General features: G+C 39.5%; 1 protein-coding gene across 4 annotated transcripts in view; it reads left to right on the forward strand.

Moving 5' to 3' along the window:
* The first annotated feature begins 2597 nt into the window (after window positions 1-2597).
* Window positions 2598-22414, forward strand: part of SCAPER (S-phase cyclin A associated protein in the ER) — a 400938-nt gene continuing 381121 nt past the window's right edge. For 3 of the 4 annotated variants that reach the window (XM_020886983.2, XM_020886986.2, XM_020886987.2), the window contains exons 1-2: window positions 2598-2681; window positions 20983-21049. In XM_020886983.2, the coding sequence (XP_020742642.2) occupies window positions 21044-21049 (6 nt within the window). In that variant the 5' untranslated portion in view covers window positions 2598-2681; window positions 20983-21043. Of the gene's footprint in view, window positions 2682-2733; window positions 2789-20982; window positions 21050-22414 lie in introns of those variants that run through there. The other variant, XM_020886985.2, reaches the window with a different exon arrangement.

The raw sequence follows: 22414 nt of genomic DNA on the forward strand, positions 1-22414 counted from the left end.
TTTAATATTTTCCTTCTCTAAGCTGCTTAATGCTTGTGAAGTTGTCAGCCTACTCTGTAGTCCTTGTAATTATCACGACTAACACATAGTGAAGTACGGTAGCTCCAAATTTTCTTATTTCCTTACCTTCATCTGCCATTTTCTTACAAGCAATTGCAGATACTAATTTAAGCAATTATAGTACCATTGCTTGCCCTGGATTACTAGAATTTTATTTTCCACTTGTTGGAGGTGATAACGGCATTCAAGTTAAATAGGTGAGCAAATTAAACTCCTGGTGAACAATGGAAAGATGTGATGTTATCCGAACCTCAAAGCTAAAGCTGTCAGGCAGAATCTAGAGCCATGGCAGGAGGTTCCCAGTTGGAGTTGGAGCCACAGAGATGTTGTGTTACCCACTGGAGATGATGCTCGAGGGAGAGCAAGAGAGGAGAAATCTCTTGGCTTCTCCTCTCCTACTGCTGAAAGCAGAAAGAAGCAGTGAAGCCAGGGGATTTACCTGAGAGAAGCAAGAGGGGCTGGTTTTGAAGTCATCTGCAATTCAATTCCAATCTTATGGTAAACTTTACTTTTTACTGAGTGAGTCCTTGTTCCTGGTTTTCAAGGGGATCTAACCATCCGAGTTTGTACCAAGTGCTTTGGAAGCCCAGGGGAGAGAGCAGCCAAGCCTGCTGCGAGGGTGCCGGAAGGGCTATCTGAGGTCCCAGAGGTGAGAGGGAGTTTGCCGGGTGGAACAGAAGAGAAGGAGTATCCTGGAGGGCCCAGCGTGTCACAAGTCAAGAGGTGGGGCAAGACAGGCAGCTAAAGGAAAAGAGACAGTTGTATGACAGTACGTGCCTGTGTGCTAAGTCACTTCAGTCATGTTTGACTCTTTGCAACCCCATGAACTATAGCCTGCCAAGCTTCTCTGTCTGTGGGATTCTCCAGGCAAGCATGCTGCAGTGGGTTGCCATTTTCTTCTCCAGGAGATCTTCCTGAGCCAAGTATCAAACCCATGTGTCCTGCATTGGCAGGTGGGTTCTTTACTACCAGTGTCATCTGGGAAGCCCTATGTGATAGAAAAAAAAGTGAAAGTTAAAGTGTTAGTCACTCAGTTGTGTCTGACTCTTTGCAACCCCAAGGACTGTAGCCCACCAGTCTCCTCTGTCCATGAAATTCTCCAGACAAGAATCCTGGAGTGGGTAGCCATTCCCTTCTCCAGGGCTTCTTCTTGACCCAGGGATTGAACCCAGGTCTCCTGCACTGCAGGCAGATTCTTTACCATCTGAGCCACCAGGGAACCCTCTATATGATAGTACCTACCTCATATTTAAGGCTAAATGAAAAAAAAAAGAAAAAACCAAACAAAAACAGTCACTGGTACATTTTGAGCTCTAACTGTACACTAAACTATTTTAAGTGCTTTCTAAAAATTGATTCGTTTAAGACTCACAAAACCCCATTAAGGTGTACCTTAAAACTACATTTTACAGATGAGAAAAAATGAAGTTTAGCGAGTTTAGCAATTTTCCCAAGGTCACACACTTACATGACCTGACCCCAAAGTCAGAGTCTTTACTTCTTGCTGTGCAGTTCAGTTTAGTGGGGTTTGGTGGGTTGGGTGAGAGATTTCAAGATGGGAATGGTCGTTTAGATGCTTATGGAAATGAGAGGGAGAGGAGAAAGGGGACAATGATAAGAGGAATAAGGCCCTAACCACCTTTCATGAAAGGGCAGTATGTGCTCTCTTTACCCTACTCATTTTATTTATTATCTCTACCCTGCTCTAGGAAGGCACGGATTTTTATCTATTTTGTTTACTTATTAATTCCAAGAATCTAGAATAGCATCTGATACACAGTAGGTGCTCAAAAAACACTTGTTAAATGAAAGAGCCAGTTTTCTAAGGCAGGAGGTGGGAACTGCCAGAACCACCAACAGTATGGTTCCTGCCCTCACAGCACTTACAGTCTAGCTGCGAGGCAAGACTCCATTGGATTCTTCCATAAATTCCTGCACACTGTGGGTAACAAAGAGGAGGGAAAGATATAATGAGCTTGACTTTCTCAGTCGGCTAAGTGACGGGGGTAATGTTTATGTGATAATTAAGGTCTGAATGGTTCTGACATCGTTGAATTACTTAATTCGTATGTTTGTCTTTGAAGTACAGAAAACACAACTGTTAGGACTTCGTACTTTGATCCTTTGATTTGGCACGCGGGCGGGGCCGAATAAAGCTTTGCAGCAGAGGGTAAGCTGTGTTTGGCTTAGGACTGCACTTCTCTGAAGCAATTTCAGAGTTACAGATTTCTCAGGCGGACTTCTAGGTTCTTTATCTTTGGGACAGACTATGGTGATAAAGGAAGCAGAGGGAAGGGAGGGACTGATTTCGTGAGAGAAACAACTGTGTGGCCAAAAGCGGGATGCAAGCACAGCCCGGGGAAGGGAACGGACCCGAGAAGTAGCCGCGCCCCGGTCACGAAAGAAACCCACGCCCTACCTCCCGCCTCGGCGGCCGGTCGGCGGGAAGCCGGCTGCGCTTGCGCGCGGGTTGCCGGCGAGCGGAGCACCGAGGGGCGCGGCCGCAGCTGGGAGTCACGTGGTGCGCAGGCCAGCCGCCCCGCCCCTCCGCAATCGCCCCGCCCCGCCCCTTTCCCGGCGGGACGCTCGGAGCCGCCCCGAACTGCGCAGGGCGGCCAGGGGTGAGTGTCCGCGAGGGGCGCGCGTTACGCAGATCCGGGAGATCCTGGACTGGGGTGCGGGTCGACGGAAGGCGTAGAGGGGGCCAAGGGGACAAAATGGCGGCGGGGTACGCCCTTTCACCCCCTCCCCTCACCTGGGAGTGCGAGCGGAGAGGGACAGGGATCACTGCTGGGGGAGGGGAGCCGCGGCAGCTCGGGAGGGCCGTGGGGTCCTCCTCCGAGGCCTGCGGACGGGGGTGGGCAGGCTCTGGGCCTGTCCTGCGGACTCATCTAGGGGTGTGAGCGACAGGGGACTCCGCGCACCCCGCGGGCCGAGAGGTGGGCGGGGGGCTGCCTTACTCCATCAGAGGGGCGGCCCAGGGCGGCTGCGGGTCGACGCTTTCGGAGTATCCAAACTACTAGGGGCTAGCGGAGGAGCCGCCTTCCCAGCCTTTCATTTGACAGGTGGTCGTCACCGCGTCATTCTCGGCAGGGTTTACCACGCTTTTCCTGCACGTTGGCTCGGGTATTGGCTTTGCCCGGGAAGCAGGGCGGGAAAGGTCTCTGCATCTTACAGATGCGTAAATTGAGGCCTGGAGGGGTAAAGAGTTTAACCAGGGCCTGGCACCTGGGTGTAGTAGAACCTAGCCTTGTGCCACTTTTGGTGCTCCTTTCCCAGCCCTTCAGTCGCGCCTTCCCTCCCCTGCCAGTGAGGGACGGGATTGTTTGAAAGCAGACAGAAAACTGGTCCTCCAAGCAGCACCTGCTGCTGTCAAGTGGCTCCCGCTGAGATGGGGCCCGCCCGCTTGAGAGCAGCTTCTTCCTGTTGTTGGTGAACTGTATTCCTCATTCTGTTTGTGCCAAGTTATTCTGACATGAAAATAGCTCTTCAGTATAATATCTTACTGAATAGAGTCATTCCTTAAATATAAGCACATGTTGATTTCACCAGCGTTAGCAATTTCATTCCCATCAGTGTCAACGATCCGAGGTGGAAGGATGGGATAAGCGTTGTACGTTTTACCAGTGGGGAAACTGAGGTCATTCCTTGCCCCAGGTCAGCCGCTGGTAAATGGTTCATCTGGCATTAAGCTTTTTAAACCTAAGGTTGGTATTCTGACCAGTATCCCACTCTGGTTTATATTGATGCTCTGGTCCTTGTATTTTTTTTTTTTTTTTTTTTTGGTCGTTGTTGTTAAATGCGACTTTTCCTCAAAATGTGTTCGTGGCAGATTGATTTATGCTGCATATTGAAGTGATTTGAATAATATCCACTAAGAAATTAATGTTAATTACAGAGTCAGTTTTTATTATGATTTGAAAAGGTGTCAGTGGAAGTGTGGCTTAAAGGCTTTGAAGGCAAACTGATCTGAGTTTGAATCCCAGCTCTCCTACTTGTCCTTTGACAAATTTTTCTGAACCTTGGTTTCCTCATCTCTAAAATATGGATATTATTGTCTATCTCACAAGTAAACGAGGTGTCTAAAGCTTTAGAACTGCTTCTGGCCCATATTAAGTACTCAGCATATGCTTTTTCCTTTCCTTTCTTTCTCCCCACTCTCTTGAGCTGCAGTTTTTTTTTTTTTTTTTTTCATTTTCTGAACCCTGTACAGAGTTCAGTTCAGTTTGGTTTAGGTCAGTTTACCTGGTGGATATGTATGGAAGCATAATCAGTGTGGCTATATAGATACAGTTATGAAAAATTGGCTAATTGAGCATCAAAGGATCTAGTGTTTTAAGCACAGACTTCAAAATTGTTCTTCCAGCTTCATAGATATTTAAGAATCTCTAAAATGTTGATTTGACACTGACTTCACTAATTTCGTCATCTAACCACTATATGAAGGGGATTGACATTGTCCTCTTTCACCTTCACACCCAATCACAACCCAACCTAGTTTAAAGAAGAAGCAAAAATTCTTTGGGAAATCATGTAGGAACATTCTTTAAACACTTAGAAAGTAGTAGTGGTATTTAATGGGAAGATAAATAGGATTCTCTTTAATAGTGCAGTCTAATATCCTTTGTGAAATCAGCATTTCTGAAATTGTAGAAATGAAAATGGCCAATGACTTGTATAACAAAACAAGTCACTAATAAAAGGCTGTTTCCAGTTTTATGCTGGGATGGGTTTTTCACAAACGTGTGTTTGCCTTTGGTGGTAGTCTTATGGAATATAAAGAGAAAGATCTATAGTACATTGGTGGAAATATCCTTAAAAAATATTAGAAGGAAGTATTTTTTTGCTCTGTGACATGAAACACTAAAGAGTTCATGAAACTTTACTAAAATAATTTCTACAACATTTTAATGATAACTTCCTAAAGTAAGTTTATTATGTATTTTGAAAACATATGCGAAGTGAAGAGAATAGAAAAATTAATTTCTATGTACCAATCTATTTCAGTAATTACCTGTTACTGAACAGACAATCTTGCCCCACAAAAGCTGTCACTTCCCATTCTTTTGGAAGCAAATCTCAGACATCATATTTCATTTGTAAAGATTTCTCTATGTGTCAAGCTTGCTTTTAATATATTTTTGGAAAAGAGAGGTAATTTTGATATTTTCAAAGAGGCATGAGTTTATGGGAGAAAATAAATACCTCTTCCGTTAAGTCGCTCAGTTTTGTCCAACTCTTTTGACCCCATGAACTGCAGCACGTCAGCCCTCCCTGTCCATCACCAACTCTCGGAGCTTACCCAAACTCATGTCCATTGAGTCGGTGATGCCATCCAACCATCTCATCCTCTGTTGTCCCCTTCTCCTCCTGCCCTCAATCTTACCCAGCATCAGGGTCTTTTCAAATGAGTCAGCTTTTCGCATCAGGTGGCCAAAGTATTGGAGTTTCAGCTTCAACATCAGTCCTTCCAATGAACACCCAGGACTGATCTCCTTTAGGATGGACTGGTTGGATCTCCTTGCAGTCCAAGGGACTCTAAAGAGTCTTCTGCAACACCATAGTTCAAAAGCATCATTTCTCTGGCGCTCAGCTTTCTTTATAGTCCAACTCTCACATCCATACATGACTACTGGAAAAACCATAGCCTTGACTAGATGGACCTTTGTTGGCAAAGTATGTCTCTGCTTTTTAATAATGCTGTCTAGGTTGGTCATCGGTGAAGGCAGTGGCACCCCACTCCAGTACTCTTGCCTGGAAAATCCCATGGATGGAAGAGCCTGGTAGGCTGCAGTCCATGGGGTCGCTAAGAGTCGGACACGACTGAGCAACTTCACTTTCTTTTTTTTTTTTCCATTTATTTTTATTGGTTGGAGGCTAATTACTTTACAATATTGTAGTGGTTTTTCCCATACATTGACATGAATCAGCCATGGATTGCAACTTCACTTTCATTTTTCACTTTCATGCCTTGGAGAAGGAAATGGCAACCCACTCCATTGTTCTTGCCTGGAGAATCCCAGGGACGGGGGAGCCTGGTGGGCTGCTGTCTATTGGGTCGCACAGAGTCGGACACGACTGAAGTGATTTAGCAGTAGCAGGTTGGTCATAACTTCCCTTCCAAGGAGTAAGTGTCTTTTAATTTCATGGCTGCAGTCACCATCTGCAGTGATTTTGGAGCCCCCCAAAAATAAAGTCAGACACTGTTTCCACTGTTTCCCCATCTATTTGCCATGGAGTGATGGGGCCGGATGCCATGATCTTAGTTTTCTGAATGTTGAGCTTTAAGCCAACTTTTTCACTCTCCTCTTTGACTTTGATCAAGAGGCTCTTTAGTTCTTCTCCTTCTGCCATAAGGGTGGTGTCATCTGCATATCTGAGGTTATTGGTATTTCTCCCAGCAATCTTGATTCCAGCTTGTGCTTCATCCAGCCCAGCATTTCTCATGATGTACTCTGCATATAAGTGAAATAAGCAGGGTGACAACATACAGCCTTGACTGTATACTTCTTTTCCTATTTGGAACCAGTCTGTTGTTCCATGTCCAGTTCTAACTGTTGCTTCCTGACCTGCATACAGGTTTCTCTAGAGGCAGGTCAGGTAGTCTGGTATTCCCGTCTCTTTCAGAATTTTCCACAGTTTATTGTGATCCACACAGTCAAAGGCTTTGGCATAGTCAATAAAGCAGAAATAGATGTTTTTCTGGAACTCTCTTGCTTTATCAGTGATCCAGTGGATGTTGGCAATTTGATCTCTGGTTCCTCTGCCTTTTCTAAAATCAGCTTGAAATACCTCTTAGTTGATGTATTCATGGTAATAAATATAGGAGTGATCAGAATTGAAAACCTTATTAAACAACTTGGAATTATAAACTGTCTGTATTGCTTTTCAAAATACTTACTTTACTGTTATACACTTATTTTCCAGTTGGCAAATGTGAAAAATTACTAGTAGTTTTGAGTGTGCTGACATCAGCATTGTTTCAGTCTCAGAAAGTAAATACTCAAGATTTTCTTTTATTTCAGAAAAGGCAAAAACATGAGTGACAAATTTTATGAATGTTGGACAATAACTGATTGAAACCCTGATTTTTCTAGAATTTACTGACAAACACGAGACAGTTCATAGATGGATAGATGTACTGTCATTACTTTGGTTAGTTGGGCCTATATTTTTTAGAGTCATGCTACTAGCATGCTTCTTACTATTTTGGGCCTGCCATTTGATTCTTGCCTTTTCAGAACCTGTGTGCTTGAACTCAGGACAGAGGCCTTTCCTGGCACTTGAGCCAGTCTTCACATTTTTCTCTCTAGGACTCTCAGGTGTCTCTACATTCTGGGACTGCAGGGCAGGGTAGGACAAGTGAGACTTCAGTTCATCACAGGCAGCAACCTGTTCAGAACCCTTGGGCCTCGTTAGTCGTAGTGTTCGTTCCCTGCTTACTAACTTTGTGTGTGTGTGTGTGTGTGTGTGTGTGTGTGCTGTATTTTCTGCTTGGCCATTGTTTTCCTGTAGCCTGGAGTTCTCAAATTTAATTTGAGTAGCACTCCCAATATTTTGCCATATTCATTTTTTTATATTACCTGATTTTTCACTTAATGGTGGTGTTATGTTTCCTTTTAAAATTTAAGTAAAAATATAGTTCTTTTCATAGAGAAATGTTATGTAGATAATAGTACAGATGGTAGTTAGGACAAGTATGAAAGTAGTAACTGAAATTTTGGAAATTATAAGTCCTTTTTTTTTAAAAAAACAGCTTTTTTGAGATCTTTCACATAGAAAACTCAACTGTTAAAGTGTACATTTTAGTGGTTTAAAAAAATTTGCATCTACAAATCAGTCAATGTGATATGCCACTTTAACAAAATGAAGGCTGAAAATCATATGATTATCTCAATAAATACAGAAAAAAGCATGTGACAACATTTAACACTCATTTATGATAAACACTCTTAACACAGTGCATTTAAGAGGAATATATATCAACATACTAAAGGCCATATAGGAAACAGACCTTCAGTTATCCTCATACTTAATGGTGAAAAACTTAAAGCTATCTCTCTAAAATCGGGGCAAGACAGAGATGCCGACTCTTGCCACTCTTATTCAACATAGTATTGGAAGTCCTAGCCAGAGCACTCAGGCAGGAAAAGGAAGTAGAAGGCATCCAAATTGGAAAGAAGATGTAAATTCATCACTATTTGTGGATAACATGATTTTATAAATAGAAAATCCTAAGGATGCCACCAAAAAACTATTAGAAATAAATCCAGGGGAATTCCCTGGCAGACCACTTGTTAGGACTCCACACTTCCACTGCAGGGGCCATAGGTTGATCCCTGGTTGAAGAACTAAGATTCCACATGCTGATCAGCCAAAAAAAGAAAGAAAAGAAATAATAACTACAGTATAGTTGCAGGATACAAAATAAAAATACAAAAATCTGTTGTATTACTATATGCTAACAATGTACTAGTAGAAAGAGAAATTAGGAAAAGAATCCTATTGAAATTGCAATAAAATAATAAAATAGGAATAAGGGTAAGGATTTGAAAGACCTTTAAACTCAAAAATATAAGACATTGTTGAAAGAAATTGAAGAAGACACAAATAAATAGATATTCCATGCTTATGGATTGAAAGAATTAATATTGTTAAAAAGGCCATATTACTAATGCAATCTACAGATTTAGTGCAATCCTGTCAACATTCCAGGGATATTTTTCAGAGAAATAAAGCCCAAAATTATGAAATTTATATAATATTAAAATTTATATGGAGGTGCAAGATTGTGAAAAGCCGAAGCATCCTGAGAAAAAAGAACAAAACTAGAGGTATCACACTCCCTGATGGCAAACTGTTTTGAAAAGCCATAATAAGCAATATAGCATGGCATTGGCAGAAAAACAGATACACTTACCAGTAGAAGAGAATAAACCCACTCATATATGGACTACTGATTTATGACAAGGGAACAAAGCTCATACAATGGAGGAAGAATGGCTTCTTCAACAGATGGTCCTAGGAAAACTTGACAACAAGATGCAAGAAAAAAAAAAAACAAACCAGAACTAGACTTCTACCTTACACTGTACACAAAAATCAACTCAAATTGAATTAATGTTTTAAATGTAAGACCTGAAACCATAAAACTCTTAGAAGAAACTATAGGTAGTATGTTCCTTGACTTCACTCTTAGCAATATCTTTCTAGATTAGTTTCTTAAGAGGAAACAAAAGCAAAAGTAAACAAATGGGACTACATTAAATTAAAAAACTTATGTGCAGTAAAGGAAACCATCAACAAAACAAAGACAGCCTATTGAGTGGAGGAAGGTATTTGCAAATGATGTATCTGATAAGGGGTTAATATCCAAACTATATAAAGAACTAATACAGCTCAACAGCAACAAAAAGAAACCATCCATTGATAAGTGGGCAGATGATCTGAATAGGTATTTTTCCAGTGAAGACATACAAATGACAACAGGCACATGAAAAGGTGTTCAACATCATTCATCAATAGGGAAATGCAAATCTAAGCTATAATGAGATATCTCCTCATGCCAGTCAGAATGGCTATTGTTGAAAAGCCAAGAAATATCAAATGTTGGTGAGGATATGGAGAAAAGGGAAACCTTATGCACTGTTGGTGGGACTATAATTGGTGCAGGCACTTTAGAAGACATTATGGACATTCTTCAAAAATTAGGAATAGATCTACTGTATGATCCAGCTATCCCACTTTCTGGTATTTATTTAAGGAATATGAAAACACTAATCTGAAAAGATAGCTGTGTCCCCATATTCATTGCCATATTATTTATAATCACTAAGATGTGGAAGCAATCTAAATGCTCATCAATAGATGAATGGATTAAGAAGATTTCACATAATGAAATACTACTCAGCCATAAAAAGATGAAATCTTGCCATTTGCGACAACATGGATAGAGCTCGAGTGTACTGTGCTCAGTGAAGTAAGTCACATGGGAGAAAGACAAATACTGTAAGATTTCACTTATATGAAATATAAAAACAAAACATAAGTGAACAACCCAAACCAAAAGAAACATGTGGATACAGAGAACAGAATAATGGTTACTAGAGGAGAAGGGACAGGAGGGGAGTAGGGTAAAATGGATAAAGGTGGTTAACTGTGTTGACAGATGGAATCTAAATTTTTGGTGAGCACACTGTTGGGTATACCCAAGTAGAAATACCATGTTGTGTATGTGAAATGATGTAACGGTATAAGCCAAGGTCACCTCAATAATAAATAAATCTTAAAAAAGAGAAGGCTCCTGCCAATGGCTCAGTCCCTGGGGAGTGTTCTAATTGGCTTATGGTCTCTGGCATACTTTAAGATTAGAAAGTGGGTCCTCATCACTTATGGTCTATGCACTTTTTAATCAGGTGTTTTTGTGCTGATTTCTGGGTTGAGTAAATCTACCTGTGAGTCTTTAAGAGTGGTTGTCCATTCTCAGAAGTTCTGTAGGTTTCCTGGACATATTTTCCATTGTTATTTAAGGGATTGGAGTGCTTGATGTGGAGCTCAGATCCCTCACTTTTCAGAGAAAAGATCCGTACCTTCTGGTCCCTCCTGATTGTGAATTGACACAGCTGGCATTGGGATTTTCCTTGGTGAAACTATCTCTGCCTCTCTCATCCTCTGCCTCTCATATCTGTATTGATGTTCTGCCCTTTGTTGTGGAAGTTTTTTTAACCAAGTTTTTATGTCCCTTTCCGAGGAAATTAGTCATGTATAGTTTTAGGTTTGTTGTATACACAGGAGGAGTTGAGTTCAGGATCTTCCTGCAGCACTATAAGAACCCTCCACATCCTTTTTTTTTTTTTTTAATAGAAATCTTTTCATAGAGCAGTTTTTGAATTGCAGCAAAATTAGGAGGAAAATATGGAGACTTACCGAGTACTCCCTGTCTCTACTCCTGTATAGCCTCCCCATTATCAATATCCCTTGCCAGAGTGGTACATTCGTTACGATTGATGAACCTACACTGGCAAATTGTCGTGACCTGAAGTCCATAGTTTATATTACTCTTTGCTCTTGGTGTACATTTTATGGGTTAGGACAAATGTATAATGGCATGTGAGGACTTCTCAGGTGGCTCAATAGTAAAGAATCTGCCTGCTGATGCAGGAGATGCGAGTTTGATCCCTGGGTCAGGAATATCGCCTAGAGCAGGAAACAGCAACCCACTCCAGTGTCCTTGCCAAGAAAATCCCATGGACGGAGAAGTGTGGCAGGCTACAGTTCATACAGACGCAAAGAGTTGGACATGACTGAGTGAGCATACACACACATACATATAATGACATGTACCCATCATTATAGTATTATACAGAGTACTTTCACAGACCTAAAGATTCTCTTTTCTCTGCCTATTCCTCCTTCCCCCTCAATCCCTGGCGGTCATTGATGTTTTTCCTGTCTTGGTAGTTTGACTTTTCCAAGAGCTTCACTTCTTTAGGAATTAATAATAATTCTATTGTGTGACTACCACATTTTTTTTTATCCATTCATCAGTTGATAGACATTTGGATTGTTTCAGCTTCCAAATACTATAGACAACGCTTCTATGAACACTTGTGTATGGGCTTTTTTGTGGACCTGTTTTCATTTCTCAGCATGTGTATCTAAGAATGGAATTGATGGCTTGTAGTAAACTCCGGGAGTTTGTGATGGACAGGGAGGCCTGGCATGCTGCGATCCATGGGGTCGCAAAGAGTCGGACTCGACTGAGCGACTGAACTGAACTGAACTGAACTCTAACGCTGTATCTAACCACTCTTGGAATTGCCAGACTGTTTACAGAACCAGCTGTGCCATATTGCATTCACAATCAGCAGTGTATGGTGGGTTCCAATTTTTCACATCATCTATAACGCTGCTGTTGTTTGTCTTTTGTCTTTTGGATTATAGCCATCCTGGTATTTGTGAAGAGGTGTCTCACTGTAGTTGTTAGGTTGTGCTTTGTATTTCACTAATGACTAATACTGTTTATCATCTGTTGATGCTCTCAACCAGCCATTTATGTGTCTTTTGGAGAGAAACGAGAACATAGCCTTTAAACCGTTTTTTTAATTTATTTTATTTTTTTGGCTGTGCTGGGTCTTCATTGCTGTGCAGGCTTTTTTCCAGGTGTGGCGGGTCGGGGCTGCTCTCTAGTCGCGGTGGGTGCACTTCTCGTTGTGGCAGCTCATCTTGTTGTGGAGCGTGGGTTTCAGCTGTGGTGCCTGTGGGGGGCTCTAGGACACAGGCTCAGTAGTTGTGGCACACAAGCTTAGTTGCTCCAGGCATGTGGGATCCTCTCAGATCAGGGAGCAAACCCATGTCTCCTGCGTTGGCAGGTGGGTTCTCCATGACTGAGCCACCAGGGGAGCCCTCATATAACATTTTTAACCTGACACAGCGGTGGCATTTAACCTGACTTGGGCTTTTGGTGACACTTCTGTGCTTGCTCACTCTATTGATTTTTTATTTAAATGGATATCTCCTCAGAAATCCTTTGTGGTATTTAAATTTGTGCTACACATGTCCCTTAATGTATTGATTAATCTACAAATTATAGTTCACCCAAGTAAGTGTAATTAGGTCGCATTTGCTTATTTTTACATTTGTTTCGTCTTAGGATACAGATCCAAAAATATGTTGCCTCAATTTATATCAAAGATGTTCTGCCTGCATTTTCTTCTAGGAATTTTGTGGTTTCTGGTCTTACATTTAGGTCTTTAATCCATTCGGGTTTATTTTTATATTTGGAGTGAGAAAATGTCCCAGTTTTTTCTTTTACATGTAGCTGTCCAGTTTTCCCATCACCAGTTATTAAAGAGACTCTTCGTTCCTGTTGTATATTCCTTCCTCTTCTGTTGTAAATTAACTGACCATAAATGTGTGGGCTTTTTCCTGGGCTCCCTATTCCATTCCATTGATACATGTGTCTGCTTCTGTGCCTGTAGTATATTGTTTTGGTTATTGTAGTTTTGTAGTGTAGTCTGAAGTCAAGGAGTGTGAGTCCAGATTTGTTCTTTTTTCTGAAGATTGCTTTGGCTATTCAGTTTCTTTTGTGATTCTAAATGATTTTTAGGATTATTGGTCTAGATCTGTGCGAACATGTCATGAGTATTTTGACAGGGATTGCATAAATCTGTAGATTGCTTTAGGTAATATTAACAATATGAATTCTGCAGTTGCCATTGCAAAAAAAATTTCTTTTTTTTTTTGGATGTGATTTTATTTTATTTATTTATTTTTTTATTTTATTTTTTTTTATTAGTTGGAGGCTAATTACTTTACATCATTACAGTAGTTTTTGTTATACATTGAAATGAATTAGCCATGGATTTACATGTATTCCCCATCCCAGTCCCCCCTCCCACCTCCCTCTCCACCCCGATCCCTCTGGGTCTTCCCAGTGCACCAGGCCCGAGCACTTGTCTCATGTACCCAACCTGGGCTGGTTATCTGTTTCACCCTAGATAATATACATGTTTCAATGCTGTTCTCTTGAAACATCCCACCCTCGCCTTCTCCCAGAGTCCACAAGTCTGTTCTATACATCTGAGTCTCTTTTTCTGTTTTGCATATAGGGTTATCGTTACCATCTTTCTAAATGGGATTTTTTTTTTTTTTTGCTTTCTGATAATTCATTATTAGTGTGTAGAAAAGCAGCATATTTTTTGTGTTATCCTTGTATCCTGTAACTTTACTAAACTTATTTATCAGTTGTAATAGTTTTTTGGTTGGGACTTAGGGTTTTTTGTATATAGCATCATGTCATTTGCAAATAGGGGTGGTTTTACTTATTTCCTTCCAATTTGGGTGTCCTGTTTCTTTTTTTTTGTCCAATTGTGATGTGTAGGATTTGCAATACTATGTTAAAGAGAAGTTGTAAAGGTGGAAATCCTTGTCTTGTTCCTGATTCCAGAGGAAAAACTTTAGCTTTTCACCATTGAGTATGATGTTAGCTGTGAATTTGTCATAAATAGCCATTATTATATTCAAATGTGTTCCTTCTGTACCAACTTTGATGAAAGTTTTTGTCATGAATGGATGTTGAATTTTATCAGATTTTTTCCTGCAGCTATGATTATGTGATTTTTATTCTTCCTTTTGTTAATGTTGTGTGTTACGTTGATTGATTTACAGATACTAAGTCATCCTTGTATCCCTGGAAAAACCCCTGCTTGATCATGTGTATGATCTTTTTATATATTGTTAAAATCAGTTTACTAATATTATGTTGAGGATTTTTACATCTGTATTCATCAGAGATGTTGCCCTATAATTTTCTTTCTCTGGAATATCTGTGTTTCTTTTTGGTATCAGCATGGTGGCATTGTAGGATGAATTTGGGAGTATTTACTCCTCTTCACTTTTTGAAATAGTTTGAGAAGGATAAATATTAGTTCTTCATGTGTTTAGTAGAATTCCACTATGAAGCCATCAATTCCTGAAGGTTTGTTTGCTGTCAGTTTTTTTTTGGTTACTAATTCAATCTCACTGCTAGTGATTGGTCTGTTCAGGTTGTCTATTTCTTCTTGATTCTGTCTTAGAAGTTTGTATGTTTCTAGAAATTTATCCATTTCTTTTGTGTTGTCCAGTTCGTTGCCATATTCTCATATGACTTTGTAGTATTCTCTTATGATTTTTTTTTTTGGTATCTCCATGATATTAGATGTAGTTTCTTCTCTTAATTTCTCATTTTGTTTATTTGGATCCGCTTTCTTTTTTTCTTGATGAGCCTGGCTAAAGGCTTTAAATTTTGTCATTTCAGAAAACCAAGTGTTGGTTACATTGATCTTTTCTATTTTTTGGTCTCTATTTTATTTAGTTCCTCTCTGGTCTTTATTATTTCCTTCCTTCTGCTCACTTTGAGCTTTTTGTTCTTTTTTTTTTCTAATTACTTTAGATGCTAGATTGGATTATTTGCGATTTTTTTTTGTTTGTTTGTTTCCTAACATAGGCTTATATTGTTATAAACTTCCTTCTTAGATTTGCTTTTGCTGCATCACATAGGTTTTGGAGAGTTGTGTTTTTATTTTCATTTGTCTGAAGGTAATTTTTGATATCCTTTTTGATTTGTTCATTAATCCCTTGTTGTTTTTATTAGTGTACTGCTTGGTCCCCATGTGTCTGTGTTTTTCTCAGCTTTCTTCCTGTAATTGATTCTTTTTTCTTACCATTGTAGTTAGAAAATTGCTTGATATAAACTTTCTTCAATTTGTTTAGACTTGTTTTGTGGCCTAGCATATGATCTATTCTGGGGAACATTCCTTGTGCACTTGAAAAGAATGTGTTGATGTATATCTACTTGTATTAAAAGTAGATAGTAGATGGTAGATGACTACCATTTAAATGGTAGTCATTTAAATCAAAACATATTCTAAAAGATCTGCATTTTTCTCACCCCCACTATATTTTGTATTCTTTACATTATATTTTACATCTTCACATGGATCCCTTAACTGTTCATTGTAGTTGATCTTACAATTTTTATCTTTTCATTTTTATGCTGAGTTATTTAAATGGTTGATCCTCAGTCTCTGCTGCATATTTACCATACCACAGCCTTTAATAGTAAGGGCTAAATGGTTACTGTAATAGTGGAATTTTCCTTTAATATAAATTCTTACTTCTTGTTGTAGTCTTTTCTTTTCCACCTAGGGAAGACCTTATAACATGTCTTTTAGGATTGGTTTAGTTGATGAACTCTTTTACTTTTTGCTTGTCTGAGTTCTTTATCTCTCTTTCAGTTCTGACTCATAATATTGCTAGGAAAAAATCTTAATTTTTCCCTTTCAGCATTTTGAATATTTCCTGCCACTCCTGCCTGGCCTGCAAGCTTTCTACAGAAGCCTTATGGGTGTTCCCTTGTATATGACTCTGTTTTTCTCTTGTTGCCTTTAGAATTCTCTCTTTAAGTTTTGCCACTTTAATTATGATATGTTTTGGTGTCGGTCTGCTTGGGTTCATCGTGTTTTGGACCCTCTGTGCTTCCTATATATGATTATCTGTTTCCTTCTTCAGGTTTGGAAAGTTTTCAGCCATAATTTTATCAAATACACTTTTGAATGTTTTCCGTCTCTCTTCTCCCTCTGGGGCCCCTATAATGCAAATCTCAGTATACTTGATGTTTTCTTAGATGCTGCTTAAACTGTTCTGATTTAAATTTTTTTTTCTTACTGTTGTGGTTGGGTGATTTCCATTTTTCTATCTTCCAGATAACTTGTGAAATCTTCTGCATCACCTACTCTGCTCTTAACTTCCTTCTAGTTTGTTTTTTTTTAATTTCACTTATTACATTCTTAAGATCTAGCTGGTTCTTTTATGTTTTCTATTCCTTGTTAAAACGCTCTCTGTGTTCATCTATTCTTTCCCCAATTTAGTTAGCATTCTTATTCCTGTTTTAATCTCTTTTCCTGATAAATTGTTTATATTTTTTGTTTTTTTTTTCTTTTTCTTTCACTTGAAATAAATTCTCTGTCTTCTCATTTTGCTGAGATTTCTCTGTCTTTGTAAAATTAGGTGAAACTGTTAACTGCAGTGATCTTAAAGGGGTATCCTTTTGTGGGTGTGTCCTTATACAGTCTGTGTGAGCCTATTGGCTTTGGTGGGAGAGCTGGATCTGAAGTGAGCACAAGTCACATCTTACCCCAAATTTGCTGGCAGCTGTCACTGTGGTGGGAGGTGGGGCTGTAGAAGGAGGAGCAAGAGTCAGAACCAGGTGTGAGCCAGGATTTTTGTGCTCAGTAGAGGACACACCAAGGTGTTGGAGCAGAAGCCTTGAGGTGGGTCCAAACTGGTTCCATTCCCTCTTAGTGTATGCTCTCTCCTCTCTCAGCGTTGGCATCCTTCCCCAGAAGAGAGCTTCATTGGAGCAAGAGGGTCTGGAGCAGCCACGCAGCGTGGGTTGGGGCATGCGCTGGGGCTGTCTTGGCACATCAGAGTCCACACTGCTCCACATCTGCTGCCTCTGGGAGTGCCAGTAATAGCTGCCCTTGCCTTATTCAGATGCAGAGCTGGGTCTGAGTCAGCACCATCCCCTCACCTGTGCCCTTCCCCTTGACAGTGTCGACCTTCAGCCTGGTGGGGAGCTGTGTGGTGGAGCAAGATGGGCCAGGACGTGCACTGGGGTGGTCGTGGAAACCAGCTAGAGTTGCAGGTAGTCTCAGTCTGCTTCCTCTGCCTTGTTTTGGGAGCAAGGAAGCAAGTGTATGCCTGCCCTTAGTGAGTGGAATTCAAGTTTCTCACAGCTTCCCTGCCAATCCCACTGGTGTGCACACCAGCGAAGGAGATTTTTCTTTCTAGTCTCAGACTCTAGGCCTTGGGTGCCCAATATGTGGTTCAAACCCCTCTCTTTCCAAAGAGGACCTCCAAACCCAAGCAATTCCCCTACTTCTGTGTCCCCTCCTTCAGGTGTGGGTTCCCACCTGATCACTTCTCTTTGCTTTCCTTCTGACTGTGTGGATCTTTCTTTATAGTGTTTGTTATGTAAGAGTCTTCCCACCAGGCTCCACATTGCTTCTTTCTATTTCCAATCTTTTCAGTGCATATGGATCGTGTAATATTCATACATAAATTTGTGTCTCCCTTAAAAAGTTTTTGGTATCTAGCCTACAGCTGTCTTTATTGGAAAGTTCACTAATTGATTCTGGAATGTCCAAAAGAAAAAGGTCAAAAGAGGTAATTCTGCTTAATCAACAAGCCAGCGTACTTCCTTCCTTTCCTTAAAAATCTTTGTTCAGTGCCTAGCATTTTAAACATAACTATCTTAAATAGAGGAAAAGGAAGATCACTGAAATGCTGATGTTGTCTTTCAAGATTCTAAAATGTAATAGAAGAGAAAATTGTCATCCAAAGGAAATGGGGAAAAGAATATAACACCAGTTGAGCATCTATTATGTGCTGGTCTTTATGTCTTATTTAAAAAACCATTTGCGGACTTGTTATGTAACCGATATTGTGTTAACTAGTAGAAACTCTAGTGTGTTACCATTTAACTGTAAAGTAGATACAGTTCTCTTTACTCAAGAGAAAACTGAAGTTCTGAGGGGATTCATGACTTGTGTGAAAGGTTATGCAATTAGTAGCTATAATAATTTGCTAAATTGAGATTCAGTCCCATATTACTGCTGTCTTTCTCACTGTGTCGTGCTGATTTCAGTAGAAGTGTTTCTCATCTAATCCTCCTAACAACCTTTTAAATTAAGGATAGCCTTCATTTCTTGCCCCGCTAAACTGTGTGTCCTTTGATCAATTTTACTGAGGTATAATTTACAAAAAGTATGCCCACCTTTTTAAAGTGGGCAGTTCAGTGAGTAAGAACACAGTTATACATGATCATGAACCGCTACCACAATCCATCTTTCCAGAAAGTTCCCTTGTACTTCTTTCCAGCCCTTCCCCTCCAACTGAGGTAACTCTCTTTTGATATTTCCACCTGGGATTAGTTTTGCATGTTCTAAAACTTGATATAAATGGAATCATTCAGAATGTATTCTTTTGCATCCAGCTTCTTTTTCCAAGCAGACTGTCTGAGATATCTATTTTATTGTATATTCATTCCTTTGTATTGCTCTCTGTTCTACTGTACAGATGTACCAAGATTAGATTATCTTTTCTTTTTGATATTTGGGTTGTTTCCAGTTTGGAGAAATTATGAGTAAAGCCCCTTTGAATATTTGTACATAGGTCTTTGTGTGGAAAAAATTCTCTTGGGTAAGCAATCTAGTCTTCATTTTTATGGGTTAGAATACTGATATTTGAAGAGGTTGAATAACTTCTCATAGTCACATGACCAGTGATTTGGTTGACTCCAGTGCTTGCGTACACTTTTTCTACTGTATCACACTTCTCCCTACTTTTCGGAAATGATGATTATAGGTCAAGTAGTCTGGGAATTCAGATGAAGATCTCTGTCAGCTGGGGATATCAAAATGGGCTTCGTGAAGATGACTTTTTTGAGTTGGTCTTGATGAATTGGTAGGCTTTGAGTATGTATAGGGTGAGAAGAAAGGAACATTTTGAGCAAAGATTCTTTAAAATGGGTTTCATTCATTAGTAAACAAGTATTTAATGAATGCCTCTCAGATACCAGACACTTCTATATTCTGAGGCTATAGCAGTAACCCCAAACCAAAGATCATCATGCAGCTAACTTTCTTGCAGGGAGAGATGGACAGTACACCATAGTATAAAAGTAATGAATGCTCTAGAGAAGAAGTGGGATAGGGGGTGCCAGTAGTGGGAGTCTGGATAAACAGATTGCAATTTTAAAAAAGAGTGCTTTGGTAGGCCTCACTGAGAAAGTTACATGTGGGCAAATAGAGTCAGTCTTGAGCATTCCAGATGAGGACTTTAAAGTGTAAAGAAAGACCTGAGGCAGGAGTGTGTCTGGCATGTTGAGGAACTTAAAGAGGCCATGTTGCTGAGCTGGAAAGAACACCAGAGAAGAAAGGAGTAAGAGACGTGGTCAGAGATGTATGAGGATGTAGAGTGTGGGGAGTTTGGCCACTGTGGGAACTTTGACTTTGAATGAGACGTAGAGGCATTGGAGAGTAGTGAATAGAGGTGGTGTATTTTTTAAAATGTAACATTTTTATTGAGATATAACCCATATACCAACAAATCACCCAGTTAAAAAGTGTTTTTTAGTATATTCACAGAGTTGTGCAATCACCATGTTGAATTTTAGAACATTTTCATCATCCCCAAAAGAAATGTTGTACTCATTAGCAGTAACTCCCATTTCCTCTTAACTTTCTAGCCCTAGGCAAGTAATAATCTGTTTTTCTGATTCTATGGATTTGCCCATTTTAGACATTACATATAAGTGGCATTATGTAATGTGTGGTCTTTTATGACCAGCTTCTTTCACTTGGCATCTTGTTTTTAAGATTCATTTATGTTGTAGCATGTACAAGCATTTTATTCTTTTTTTAATGGCTGAATAAGTTTTCCTTAAATGGATATAGCACATTTTATTTATCCATCAGTTTTTGGACATTTGGGTTGTTCCCACTTTTTCGATATTAGGAATAACATTGCTATGAATACTTGTATGTAAGTTTTTGTTTGAACACACGTTTTCATTTGAAGTGCTGCATTTAAAAGGAAGTGGATTCACTTCGTGAAGATAAGTGACCGAGGCCGTCGTCCCAGAAAGTTGGGTTCCAATTGCTGCTTATTTTCTTTGTTCAGCAGCTTTTCTTACAGGATTAAGCCACTGTTTCTTGCAATTTCTTTGTCCTCTTGGTTTTTTTTTTTTAAAATCTAGTTTCCTAGCTTTGGATTTCTTGAATGAAGATTTGACCACCATTAGATAGGTTCCCTGAAAAGTAGAATCTGTTCTGTGTAGACCTGTAGGTAATCTATAATTAAGATATTCTGATCAAATCTCAGTTGTTGAAAAGTTTCTAGGAGAACTTTCCTAGGAGAGATTACACAGTGTTTTATATATTGAGTTGGAATTCATTAGTGGGTGAAACAGTATTCAGTGAAAACAGTATTTAAATAATGAAATAGAGTAGGAAATATTAGAGTGCATCTCTCACAATAGAGGTAAATGTTACTTCATGAAACTTTGTTTCAATATAAAGTACGTATTTATAGATGATAGTAAAAAAAGTTTGAAGCCTCCAGATTAGGATATCAGAGACTATTTATGTAATTAATACTTTTTCTCTTTCATTTAATTATTTTTGGAGAGCATTGAGGTACTGTTCAGCATAAAACATGCTATAGTATAACCAAATGAAATAGAAAGGAGTAATGTTTTTTTTGTTGTTGAATAGAATGAGAAACTGAATGGGAATGAAAGTTTTATCTTTTTATAAACAAATATGATTTTATGACAGTGTTATGGCTAATAGTATGTACTCTATATTTTTTTTATTATAGGAATCATACTCCATGGGTTTGTGTGGTAAATGAGCTTCTTGGCATAGAAAGGAATTAAAAAATGATGGTAAGTGATCAATTTACCTTGAGCATTAACCTTAGTTTTTTTAGCCTCCTCCTATCTCCTTTCCTTCCTTCTGTTTTTCATTCATCATCCTTTTTTTTTCTTTTCTTTTTTCATCATCCTTTTTGATGTAATATTTGTTACCTGCAAGATACTCTATGGAACACATGTTATAAAGCACAGCAGTTAAGGTAACTGACAGTGAGTGTACTGTTCAACCCTAGAGCCGTAGACTCTCACTCTTAACATTTGTATGACCTAGGGCGAGAATACAGATGGAAGTTAGCTTTTTTTCTTAATGTGTTACTCTTAAAAAGTTATAAGTTAGTTTATGTCAGCAGCTTGACCTACTTTCTTACCCAGGGCTCAGCCAGATTTTAAAGGAGAAATGCTGCCCCTGGGGTTGGCAGGGTGGAAGCTTGGCCAGAACGGTCTCTGAATCTCAGATGGGCACTAATGTGGTGAAACTCCCTAGAAACACATGGCAGATGAGTTCACCTTCCCCATATTCTACTTTTTAAACTCAAGATTTACAGGCAGTTCTCAGTATCTACTCAAACTATCTTACTCAAACCCAGGAGAAGGAGGAAACAGGTTTATGGGTTAATCAGGTGCCTAGAGACTTCTTTGGGAAATGGGGGGTGGCCATTTTTAAGTAAAATTAGATATCTTTATCTTGGTTTCCCAGCACAGAGGCTGTGCTTTGCCTTCTTCCTTCTCTTCCTCTGTTTTCTTTTAGGGTGGGGAGGCCTCAGTTCAGTGTGTGAATCCCTCTCTATTAACTCCTATATACTCAATTAGTTACTTGCTATCTTTTTGTTTTGACATTTTTGATGTTTTGGTACTTTGATAGGTGTAATCTTCTAAAGTGTAGGGCTTAGGGCAGGAACTTCCTCTTTTGGGTGTAAATGTAGGATTATATCTACTTATATTTTCCTTTCCTATCTCATCCTGCCCCATTCCACACCCCAGTTTCTTTTATATCTTAAAGACATAAATAATAAGTTCTGAGTTTTAAATTTGTAAAGTCTGTCATTTGGGATCATTTTTCTCCTGCCTTTTACATTCTGAGAATTTCTTACAGTGAGGGCCATTCAGTCCTAAGCTCTGTTTTTGTTTGTCCGAGTCTTTTTTCCTGCCCTGATTTTCAAAGATGGTGTTGCTCAATGTAGAAGTCTAGATTGAGAAAATTTTCTCTCAGTATTCTGAAAAAATTTATTCCACTGTTTTCAGCCTCTTTTTAGTCTTTCAAAAAGTTATTTGATTTATTTATTTATGGCTGTGCTGTGTCTTCATTGCTGCATGGGCTTTTCTCTATGTGGAAAGTGGGGAACTCTCTAGTTGGCGGTGTGCAGGCCTCTCATTGCA

This window comes from Odocoileus virginianus, chromosome 16 (genome assembly GCF_023699985.2).
Source record: "Odocoileus virginianus isolate 20LAN1187 ecotype Illinois chromosome 16, Ovbor_1.2, whole genome shotgun sequence".
Classification (NCBI taxonomy): Eukaryota; Metazoa; Chordata; class Mammalia; order Artiodactyla; family Cervidae; genus Odocoileus; species Odocoileus virginianus.